At 33.1% G+C, this 12,736-nt stretch overlaps 1 protein-coding gene across 2 annotated transcripts in view; it reads right to left on the bottom strand.

Moving 5' to 3' along the window:
* Positions 1–12,736, bottom strand: part of KLHL4 (kelch like family member 4) — a 138,766-nt gene that overhangs the window by 53,839 nt on the left and 72,191 nt on the right. For both annotated transcript variants that reach the window (XM_012784554.2, XM_012784551.2), the window contains exons 2-3: positions 2,950–3,117; positions 2,458–2,594 (exon numbers count right to left, since the gene is read on the bottom strand). In XM_012784554.2, coding sequence (XP_012640008.1) covers positions 2,458–2,594; positions 2,950–3,117 — 305 coding nt within the window. The remainder of the gene's footprint in view (positions 1–2,457; positions 2,595–2,949; positions 3,118–12,736) is intronic.

Below are 12,736 nucleotides of genomic sequence, written 5' to 3'. Positions count from 1 at the left end.
CCATTGTTATACGGTGTACAGTATTCAGTTACAAATATGCTTAAGAAAGGCTGCTTATAGCTGGATGCAGGTTTTACTCCATTAAAGAGTAAAAAGATAGACAAGCCAGCTGATTGAATTATCTTGGGCTACACATGATTAGGAAAAGAGTTTCACCAAGAACAAAAAGATACTTTTTCTAGGAATTGAAATGCATCAGTTAGGAGAAACAAAGTCCTTAAATGTCTGGAAAAGACAACAGAAGTCTTTATGAGGACTCAAGAGTGTTCTATTCTACCCCTTGATTTAAGGAAGTCTGTAGAAATTTTAGAACATAAAGGAAATTTAGGGAACATTTTTGTTTAAAAACTTGTCAGAAGAAAGGTGTGAGTTGAAGGAAGGGGGTAAGAAAAAGTGAAATTTGGAAGTAATTTTGTTAGAAAGTGGTCTTCAAATAGTGTACATATCACTAGAGGTGCATAAAACCTTTACAAAACACAGATACATTTTATGTTAATAGTTTTCAGAACCTCAACTTCCATACGTACTTCTCCTTAAAAATGATCTGCTTCCAAAACAGGTCTCATCACCTATGTTCACCTTTCCCAATGTCCTTTTCATAATTGTTTTTTTCTCACCTCAGAAAAGAAAGCCACATTCCTCACCTATCCAGAAGTGTATTATGCTACATTATAGGGGTGAGGCATAGAAAAAACTCAGAAATAAAAGTGTGTTTATATATATATATTTTATTGTAATTTGCTTCACTTAAGATTCACCCTTTCAAAGTGTACAATTCGGTGTTTTTTTAGTATATTCACACAATTTTGCAACCAATTTCACTATATAATTCCAGAATATTTTCATCACCCCTAAACCCCACACCTATTAACAGTCCAAATTCCCTCCATGTTCTTGCAACCACTAATCTACTTTCTGTCTCTATTAATTCTCCTGTTTTAGACATTTAATATAACTGGGATCACACAATAAGTGGTCTTTCATGACAGGCTTTTTTACCTATTAATAGTATAGTATTTTAAAAGTTCATCTATATGGCAGCATCTATTGGTACTTCATTCCTGCTTTTTGTCTATTATTATCCATGTGCATGTATATACCACATATAATATAATGTGTACATTCCTCAATTTATAAACATTTGGGTCCTTTCTATTTTTTGGTTATTATGAATAATGCTTATATAAACATTTGTGTACACATTTTTGTGTGGACATGTTTTCAATTGGGTATTATACCTAGAAGTGGAATTGATGGGTTATAAGGTAGCTATATTGTTTAACTTTTGATGATCTGCCATTTGTATACATTTTTAAATGGATGGTTGTTTGGCATCAAATTGTTATAAGGATGAGATGCCATTAAATACATTTAAAGTGAAAATGCAATAGTACTTTTTTGAAAGACATTAATATTTAAAATATATTAGGGATTATATACTTTAAAACTATTTAGAATTACAACAAATTTTAATCATTAATGGAAAATGTAAGGGAAGCACACAGTTTTTTAAAAATTCTTGTAGGGACAGTATAAACAAAAATGTTTGAAAACAGCTTTCTTGGATAAAGCCAGGAAGTAATATTTTAGTCTTTAGAAGAACCTAAGAATATATAATCAAATAAATGTATTTAAATACTATAAAACCCTAGAGATGAAATAATGATTCTGGAATAAATATCAAAATACTTTTTGGCCCTCAAACTCATTATGTTACCTTTGTGGTATAGTTTAAGTAAATGTGACTTAATTTTCCCAAAAGAAGACGTTTACTAAATCTCTACTGTAGAATTGGAAGATCATACTTCCACTTTCATTTTTACAAACAAGAATGTACCCACAACATTCCAGAAAGACATGGTCTTGTATGTTTGTGATAAATAGCTCTCTGTTCTCATGGTCAAGATATTTGTTCAACATATTTTTTTCCTTTTTGTTCTTTTATATTACTGAGTTTATTTATATATTTATTTTGAGACTGAGTCTCACTGTGTTGCCCGGGCTGGAGTGCAGTGGCATCAGCCTAGCTCACAGCAACCTCAAACTCCTGGGCTCATGTGATCCTTCTGCCTCAGCAACCCGAGTAGCTGGGACTACAGGCATTTGCCACTGTACCCAGCTAAGTTTTTCTAGATATTTGTAGTTGTCTGGCTAATTTGTTTCTTTCTTTTTTTTTTTTTTTTTCAGTAGAGACGGGGTCTCGCTCTTGCTCAGGCTGGTCTTGAACTCCTGAGGTCAAATGATCCTCCCGCCTCGGCCTCCCAGAGTGCTAGGATTACAGGCGTGAGCCACGGCGCCTGATTATTGAGCTTAAATCCTGACTATGACTTCTTACTACCTTAGGAAAGTCACTTAACTGGTCTAGCCTTCAGTTTTCTCACATGTAGACTGGAAATAATAATAATGTGTGTTATATAATGTAGGGTTATTGTCAGTTAATGTATGTCAAACACTTACCTGTGTAAGCATACTGCACCAAGGAATTAAGTGCATTTGGATCTACTCCTTCCATCCTGACCTCTTCTTGTTTGGCTTCAAGCACATCATTAGTAAACATTGCAGCAAAATAATCAGACACTGCACTGAGAACCAACCTGGAGATAGGAATGTTTCATAGGGACTTATATCAATCCACAATTTAATTGAAAAGCATGCAATGCATTCTGTAAGTTTGTAACATCGGTGAGCCTCTTTTCTGAATAAAACGTTCACAATTCAGTCAAGTGTAGTGAAGTTAGAAGTAAGTAAATTGATCTTCTTTCAGAGGATTTGTCTGTGCCTTTTCTTCATCAGTCTCTTCATATACGGATCATACATGCTAATACTTTTTCAATATAGAAACTAAATATACATTTTCCCCAGCGTTACAATTTATAATCAATGTATTCATTCACTTTTATTCGTACTTGCTCTACCCACTGAACATTCTGTCTATGTAAGGATACTTACCGATGGGCTGGGATTCGGAGGTGTCCAGCAATGAGTAGCACATCACACAGTTGTTTCTCTTTCAAGTAGTTCTCCATTTTACAGAGAGTTTGCTCTGCATGGTTTACAGCTTGAAACTGCTCCTCAGATCTGGTCATATTAATTTCTTCAAGATGTTCTGTACCTAACCTGAAAAAGGAGTAAGGATGTAAATATGATTTATCACATCATTTTGTAAAAACTGCAATTTTTCTCCTAGTGAGTGTACAAATTTCCAGTGGAGATTTAGGCACATCAACCTCTAAAAGAAATATGTTGGATTGAAGTAAAATAAAAATATGCTTTCCAACCTTAAATAGTTCACTATTATTACTACCTAACCTTCCATTAAAGTGAAATGTCATGGTTAGTATTTATATCAGGAAAGGAACTGTAATTATGTATGTTTCATTGACAGGGCTAATGATGATTGTTATAAACATAATTGTCAAAATAATACCATCTTTCATTGACTCATATGGGTATCCTAATTATGTCATTAGGCATAATACCCTTATATCTGATTCTAAATAATTCACAAAATTTCATTATGTCCTAAAGCTTTTATATAATGAGGTACTCATTATACATCAAAAATATTTCTTGAAGAATCTCAAGCCTAAGTGTTCCAAAATACTTTTTGTAATGTCAATCCCATCAAGAAAAGATACATAGTTCCACTTATATTTCTTAGTATTTAGACAAATGTGATGGCTATTGAATTTACAATAATGAAAGCCATCTACATGTATTGTGTACATCACACAATAGAGGGCTAACAATCAGTAGATTAAAAATTGTATAGTTGGATCAACACACAAATAGTTTGCTTGTTACTTTTCTCATTTCCAGGCATCATTTTCTAACCATTATAGGATAGTATAGATAGGATTAGTTTTAGGTTTCCCCATCCCGAACTCAGCCTATCTTTCTTTAAGGACAATTTGTCCAAGGTGATATTACTCTCTTTGTCTAATGCAAATAAATGATTCTCTGTAAATATTTTTAATCTTTAAAGAATCTTTGGGATATCCAGTCACAATATTGTATTGATAATCAGAGTAACATAGTATGAATAGCCTAAAAATTGCCTGCTGTCTCCCTGCAGGTGACCTCTTGTTTACTTATTCTAGAAATGAACAATCCTTTGGCACTATAGACTAGAAAACATTCAGGTTGCATTTAACTCACCTTATCCTAATCTTTCCTCTGCTTGAGTAATGGTCCAACTCACGTTAACTGAGTCAAGTAAACATTCAATGTTTAATTATTTTAGCTACCTTTATGTAACCACACCATGTATATGAGTGGAGCATACTCTAAAAAAGAAATATATTTGGGAGATTCTGCTAGGAAACAATTTTATTTTCTGAATTTTCATCAGCATAATTTAGTTAAGGACAAAAAACATATCTTCAATTCCAGCTAGTTTAGGATGTTTTTATCTGGGCATAGTAAATGTATTTGATATCATAAATACATTTTCTAAATAAAATGCAGATTTTTAGAATCTAAATACCCTATAAATATGAACCATATTAAGTTCATTAAGTTTTACAAAGACAGAGGCAACTCTATCTTCTGTCACATCAAGAAATAAGAAATTAGTACTCAAATAAATATGAGTAGATCAAAATTTGTCATCGAAATACAACAAACATATTAATCTAAAGATATAAAAATAGAACAAAAATGACAATCAACTCTTGGTCATTGTTAAAGTAGAATGTAATTTAAAAAATAGCAAATCACCACCACCACCAACAACAAAACTCATCTGTTGAAAACCAATCTGATCAAATGCATTTCATATAACCAAAATGTTTGTACCCCTATAATATCCTGAATTGAAAACAAATAAATAAAAAAAGAAAATCAATTTGATCTTAGTGAATTATCAGAGCTCATCAACTTTAGTTATCTTGCCTCCATTTTAGATACTATATCAGATCAGATGTTATAATGGAAACCACTGCACAAGAGAATGCTTACCCCTTCTATTCATCGTATGATAACTACAGAGTTCAACCTAGGAGGCAGAATGATGGAATGAAAAGAGCCAATGATTTGAAATCATAATGCCTGGATTTAATTCTAGTCCTTGCTACTTACTGGATGAGTGATCTTGTAGAAGTCACTTTACCTTCAAATCATCACTTTTCTCCTACAAAATGGGGATTATAATAATATTAATACTACCAACAATAATGCTTATGCCACAGGTCTCTTTAGAGGATTAAATGCAATAATGTACATGAAAATTCTCTATACAGATGTTAAGTCTTAATTTAGATTTAACTGCCAGGATGTAGTTATTTCTATTTTCATTTCCAATTTTTAAATATATTTTTAAAAATTGTCTTGAACTGTTACTTCTTTAAATAACTGACTTTAATTTTAGAGAAACTATAGATTTGCAGAAAATTTCTATCCATCTATCATTTATTTATTTATTTATTTAATCTACAGTTACAGGACTGAAATATCATTTATCTATAATAATATCAACTCATGGATATTTCTTTTATACTTTGGCTTATAATCCAATATTACTTTATTCATTTTGTTGTTTAAATTGTCCCAACTTTAGTCATTGTGAGGTCTTGTATCTGGCTCCTATATCCCTTGGACATATGCAATTATTATAAGGTTAGTTTTAGCATTTCCTTTCTGGCACTAAAAGGTGACCTGGGCTCATCTTGTGTAGATTTAGCTATTTCTCCAAGGAGTCTTAGTTCCTTTTATTGGAGAATTGTTTTAGAAGTCAAGATCTGGGCTCACTGCTACTGGGTGTCACTGATTTTAGGCTCTCTCAGCTGACAGAGCAAAGAGATGTATGTATATATATACTAATCCAGTAAATTGTGCTTTAATATTAAAATTTAATATTAATATTTAATTGTGCTTTAATATTTTCAAGTGCCAATTTAATGCACGAGGTATTTAGAATCTTTTGTGCTTAGGTGACACTTCACATGACTATCAGTAACTTAAATAAAAACTGGTTGGTTTTTTTTTTCTTAGAAAGAGCCTAAATTTAGGATGGCTCAGAAATTGAACATACGAATTAGAATTGAAGGCCAGCATAAAATCCCAAACAAGCCAAAACAACACAAAAATTGGTTGCCCCAAATACAATTATTCTTCTCCTAACAGTGTGCCTCAAATAGATGCTAACAAAAACAGAGAAAGAAATAAAATAACATGTTCTTAAACACCCATAGATTTGTACTGTATACAAGCCACATCATGTCTTCTAAAGAACTATTCAGTATTCAAAATGGGATCATAAGAAATTTAGAGGCCAAAGATTATTGTTAGAAATCTTACTTAAAAAAGCAGTTGGAGACGCAGTTCAAATGCTTACTGGAAACGTGTTTACTGACTATTTTCAGACATTAAAATTAAGGCTAATGAAAATATTTTGACAAATGTTAATCCAAATCTACATTGGTGAATACATATATTGAAATGTGCATTAAAATTCTATATGAAAATAATCCTTATGTGATAATATGAACTGGATATGTCTACACATATATGAGTCTTTCTTCATAATAGCAGATCCCAAAATTTTGATGCTGTTTTTTTATGTCCTCTCATTTGAATCTGTCTCATCCCTGATTTCCAATGACATGTTTGACTTTTTCTTTTCTTTGTTTTTTTTTTTTTTTTTTTTTTTTTTTTGTTGTTGTTGTTGCCTTCTCTACTGGCCTCTTTTCCTCATCCAACTTCCTAAATGTTGGGATCTTGAAGATTCCATCTTTAGCATTTTCTTTGTTATTGTAATTTAATCCACTCTCATGATTCATCTATCATCTAAATGCAAATGAGTTCAAATATTTATAACTATCCTCTGCTGAGCTATAGACTTATATTTCCAACTACCAACCTTGCACTTCTACAGGGAAATTTATCTTTCACTTTTTATTTTTTTTTTTTATTTATTTTTTTTTTTTTTGAGACAGAGTCTCGCTTTGTTGCCCAGGCTAGAGTGAGTGCCGTGGCGTCAGCCTAGCTCACAGCAACCTCAAACTCCGGGGCTCGAGTGATCCTTCTGCCTCAGCCTCCCGGGTAGCTGGGACTACAGGCATGCGCCACCATGCCCGGCTAATTTTTTATATATATATCAGTTGGCCAATTAATTTCTTTCTATTTATAGTAGAGACGGGGTCTCGCTCTTGCTCAGGCTGGTTTTGAACTCCTGACCTTGAGCAATCCGCCCGCCTCGGCCTCCCAAGAGCTAGGATTACAGGCGTGAGCCACAGCGCCCGGTCCTATCTTTCACTTTTAACTCAGTGTGTCTAAACACTCATTCTTTTTCTTCCAAAGTTTGGAGTTATGTGATATTCTTCCTTCTCCCTTGTGCTTCATAATTAATGTTTTCCAAGATTTTTCCTATAAAGTGATTCATAAAGTGTGATATGGTGAAAAGAGCACGAATTTTAGAATAAAACATTAGATTCAAGCCCTATCTCTGCTACTAGTAGGTCTCTGACCATAAGGCTTTTCTTAAGGTCTTTAATGTTTTACTGTATTCCTTTGCTCCTATTCTCTTGTCTTCAGTCATCCACAGGTCTGTAGTCCACCTGCAGTTTTCACTCACTGTGCTCCCTCTTCTGTAGCTTCCAACCTGAGATCCAAATGAAGTTAATGTTTTCTTCTTAGTGCTGAGTAAGGCAATACTGAAACTAGTCCCTCAGGTAGCCAACGTACAGGGCAGAACATTGCAAAGTTCAATTATTTTCTTTGCATCTTGGGAAAGGAAACTGAGAAAGGAGCCTGCTATTTCTGAATCTCAGGAGGGGATATGGTAGGGCAAGAATAAATGCCACAAAATTTCCTACTGTTTTGAGTGGGGCTTTTTCATAATTAGTCATTTTTCTTGATTGTTAGATATCCTTGACTATTAATAGCTTCCAGAGCTCATACAAAACTATTTTAATCAGTCTATAACTATTTATTTGATGTTTTCTGTCAGGGAACAAGATGCCTGGAGCTTGTTAATCCATCATGCTGACATCAAAGAACTGTGTCTGATTTTTATTTTATTTTAATGAGAATATTGTAGTTTCCTATGTTTTTCTGCATATCAGTAAAACAGACATTATAAAAATAAAACTTTGTAATTTATTTTACTGCAAAACTATTTTGTAACAGATTTACTTTGAAAAAGAATGGAAGGCATTGTCTTCAAAATTGGGACTACCAATTTCGGCAGCCTCTTTGGAAAGATATATGGTAATACAAATTTAAAAAGTAAAATATACATACTGTATAAAGACATTCTTGGGGAGCCACAAACATAAGCCTCCAAGTTCTAAAGTAGAAAATTTGTGTCCAAATATATTAGGAAGTGTGTCTTTTACCACAGTTCATATGTTATATTTATAACATAGCCAGGTGATGGTAACATAGAGTATATAATTTAATATTTAGGCATTTCTTTTTCTAAAATATTTTCATAATATTTTTTTCTAGTTTTCTCTTGTCAGGCATTTGCCTTGTTTTTAAGGAGAGTCGTGGGGCTTAAATGGAAATTGATTCTTCTTCTAATAGTGCTGCCTCAGTTCCCAAAACTCATTATAGAAAAGGTTATTTTCTTATTGAAGAAATACAAATTGGCAGAGAAAAAAAAAATCTCTATTTTTTTTTTTTGTACATGGTAATGCTTGACTATATGAAAAATAGCTCTCCAAAAATCCAGAAGACAACTTTACTGTTTAAACAAGATTTTTGTGCCGATGCTCCTTTGGAGAGTTATTGAAGCCATGTGTTTTTCCGGGCACATGTAAAGCACTCAGTAAATGTCTGATGAATGTATTAATTTATGAACATATTTTAATGCTAGTACAGTTTGAAATTTACTACATTTGGCTCTTTAGAAATGGATAAATTTAATTTCAAAAACAAATCACAAACTCAACTCAAACGTAGCTTTTACTATGGTAGCTGTGATACATATTGAAAAACTTGCAATCATGTGGGTAATATTATGATTAAGAGTGTCACAAATAAGGCCAGTATTTTAAGCCTATAGTAGGTGGAGAATTTTCTCTGAATAAATGATGTATTCCTTCGTGTGAAATGAGTATTTTAAAATATCACATGTGATTACATTTTAATATAGTATGCTATTATAAATGACTAAAATTGGTATTTGAATGAAAATATTATGCAGTCACGCATCACTCAGCAAAAGTGATACATCTGAGAAATGCATCATTAGGTAATTTTGTCATTGTCTAAACATACAGGGTGTATTTACACAAACCTACATGGTATAGCCTACTACATACCTGGGACAGTACAACACATTAGCATACTGAATCGTGTAGGCCTGTGGTCCCCAAGCTCCAGGCCCTGGTCTGATACTAGTCTGTAGCCTGTTAGGAATCAGGCTGCACAGCAGGAGGTGAGTAGCGGACTAGCAAGGGAAGCTTCATCTGTATTTACAGCCACTCCCTATGGCTCACATCACCACATAACCTCCACCTCTTGTCAGATTAGATTCTCATAGGAGTGCAACCCAACTGTAAATTGCACATACAAGGGATCTAGGTAGTGCACTCCTTATGAGAATCTAATGCCTGATAATCTGAGGTGGAGCTGAGGTGCGGATTCTAGTGCTGTAGAGTAGCTGCAAGTACAGATTATGATTAGCAGAGAGGTTTGACAGCACAATAAATGTAATGTGCTTGAATCATCTCGAAACCATCCCCCCCACCATCTGTGGAAAAATTATCTTCCATGAAACTGGTCCCTGGTGCCAAAAAGGTTTGAGGCCACTGGTATAGGCAATTATAACACAATGGTAAGTATTTGTTCATCTAAGCATATATAAACATAGAAAAGTTACAGAAATACAGTATTAAAGATTTAAAAAAATAGAATACCTGTATCGACACTTACCATGAATGGACTGGAAGTTGCTCTGGGTGAGTCAGTGAGTGAGTGATGAGTGAATGTGAAGGCCTAGGACATTACTGTATACTACTGTAGTCTTCATAAACACTGTACATTTAGGCTACACCAAATAATTAAAATTAGTTTTCTTTATTGAAAAAGAAATTAACCTTAGCTAAATATATTTTTAAAAATTTCTGACTATTTTATAATAATACTTAGATTAAAACAGAAACACATTGTATAGCTGTACAAAAATATTTTCTTTCTTTATATCCTTATTCTATAAGCTTTATTATGTTTTTAATTATTATTATTATATTTTTCATTTTTTATTTCAGCATATTACAGGGGTACAGATATTTAGGTTACATATATTGCCTTTGTCCCACCTGACTCAAAGCCTCATACATGTCCATTCCCAAGATGGTGCACACTGCACCATTGGGTGTGAATATACCCATCCCCTCCTCACCCCTCCCACATGCCAAATCTCTTGTATTGTCCTTGATAGAGCTGGAATCCATTCTACTAAGTGAAGTATCACAAGAATGGAAAAACAAGCCCCACATGTACTCACCAGCAAATTGGTATTAACTGATCAACATTTATGGGAACATATAGTAGTAACATTCAATTATTATTACTATTTTAAATTTTAAACTTTTTTGTTAAGAAGTAAAACACAAATACACACATTAGCCTAGGCCTACACAGGGTCAAGATCATCAATATCATTGTCTTCTAACTCCACATCTTGCCCCATTGGAAGGCCTTCAGAGGCAATAACATGCATGGACCTGTCATCTCCTATGATAACAATGCTGCCTTCTGGCATATCTCCTGAAGGATTTACTAGAGATTATTTTAAATTTAATTAAAAAAATAAGTATAAGAAATATACTTTAAAATAATAATATAAGGTATCTCACTCAGGTAGGGCAAAGGCAATACATGTAACCCAAACATTTGTACCTCCTAAAATGCTGAAATAAAAAAAAATTAAAAATTAAAAAACATAGTATAGTGAATATATGAACCAGCAACATAGTCATTTATTATCATTATCAAGTACTATGTACTGTACATAATTGTATAAGCTATACTTTTATATGATTGACAGTGCAGTAGGCTTAGTTGCATCAGCATAATCACAAGCATGTAAATGATGCATTGTGCTATGACATTATGACAGTTACATCATTAGGAGATAGAATTTTTTAGCTTTATTATAATCTTATGGGACAACTGTCATATATGTGGCCTGTCATTGACCAAAATGTCATTCTGAAGCATATAACTGTACTTGAACCAATTCCATTGTATCCCGGAATCTTTGATATTAGAACTATGCTCTACCACCTACAATCTTAAACAATTACTAAAAGAGGCAAACACTAAAATGTTAACATTTGAAAAAATATCTCAAGATTTTTAATAACCAAATATCCTTCTTAATATTTTTTCAGTTATTTCCATAGAACTTGTGAAATATGATGTATGTTTAGAAAACTATGTTATACCATTTGTGGTGTTTCCAGCTTCATTAATGATTTTAATTAAAAATGTACTCTCCATATTTAGAGTGTCTATACTCAGAGGCTTATTTTTATCATCTAAAACCTTTTCATTTATACTGTTCAAAATTAAAAAAGAGAGCACTAAAGATACTTCACAAGTACAGTTACATATTTCAGGTATGTGTTTTATTAGAATGAATAGTTTAAGAATATCAGCAATGATTTTGATCTCCTTTCTATCTACTATCAGATAGATTAATATTAGTTTTATTACATAGTTGTATTTTGATTATTCTAACTGCAGACATGTCCAGAAAGTTACACAAAGAGTTGTTGTCTAGCAGAAATTAAGTGGACAGAAGGAAAATACACAGAAACTTTTGGGTCATTACAAAAAGTAAGTCATCAGGTATTATTCTTGATGCAAAAATACTGCTTTTATACAGTTAATATCTTAGACTTGTTTCTGCTGAATATGTGTGTTATAATTTTCAGCAGAACTTCATATATAAAGTTCCTAAAGCAGATTTATTTATTCCACAATTATTTATTGGTTTCTTAGTACTTTCTCAGTACTTTATTAGTACTGTTTTAGGGACTGATAATATAGTAGTAAACACAACAAAACTCTGATTCTTATGACACTTTCTCTCTCATGAGGAGGTTTAGAATATAAGCAAATAAATATGCCAGATGGTGATACGTTCTACAAAGAAAAATAAGGTAGAGAAAGGCAATAGAGAATGATGAAGGCTGGTGGTATTTTACATAGAATGGTAATGAAGGAAGGCCTCTATGATAAGATTAAGCAGACAGCTGAGTGAAGTAAGTGTGGAAGCCACTTAAATATCCCAGTGAAAGTAATTTCTGGGAGAAAGGCACTCGGAAGGAGAAGTGTTCAGTGCATGGTTCGAGGAAGAGTAGCAATCCGGTGTGTTTAGAGCAGAACTAGTGAAGGGGAATAAGCAACAATGTCAGAGAGCTAGTGGGGCACCAGGTCATGCAGGGACGTCAGGAAGCTATAGCATTTTAAACAGAAGTGACATGATGTAATTTAAATCTTTAACATTTCCTTCTGTTTCCTGTGAGACAAAGGTGGAAAGTGGGAGAAGAGTTGAAATAATATTGTTGTAGTAATCAAAATGACAGGAATGGTGGTATTGATAGTGGCAGTAAGATGATTAGATTCTCAAATAATTTTATTTATTTATTGTAATTTCGAAATATTACAGGAGTACACACATTTTGGTTACATAATTTGCTTTGGTGCAGTTTGAGTCAAAGTTATAAGTGTACCCTTCACACAGATAGTGTGCATTGTACCCATTAGGTGTGAATTTACC

This window comes from Microcebus murinus, chromosome X (assembly GCF_040939455.1).
Source record: "Microcebus murinus isolate Inina chromosome X, M.murinus_Inina_mat1.0, whole genome shotgun sequence".
NCBI classification, from domain to species: Eukaryota; Metazoa; Chordata; class Mammalia; order Primates; family Cheirogaleidae; genus Microcebus; species Microcebus murinus.
The sequence above is the reverse complement of the archived record's forward strand: the minus strand, read 5'-3'. Positions and strand labels throughout refer to the sequence as shown.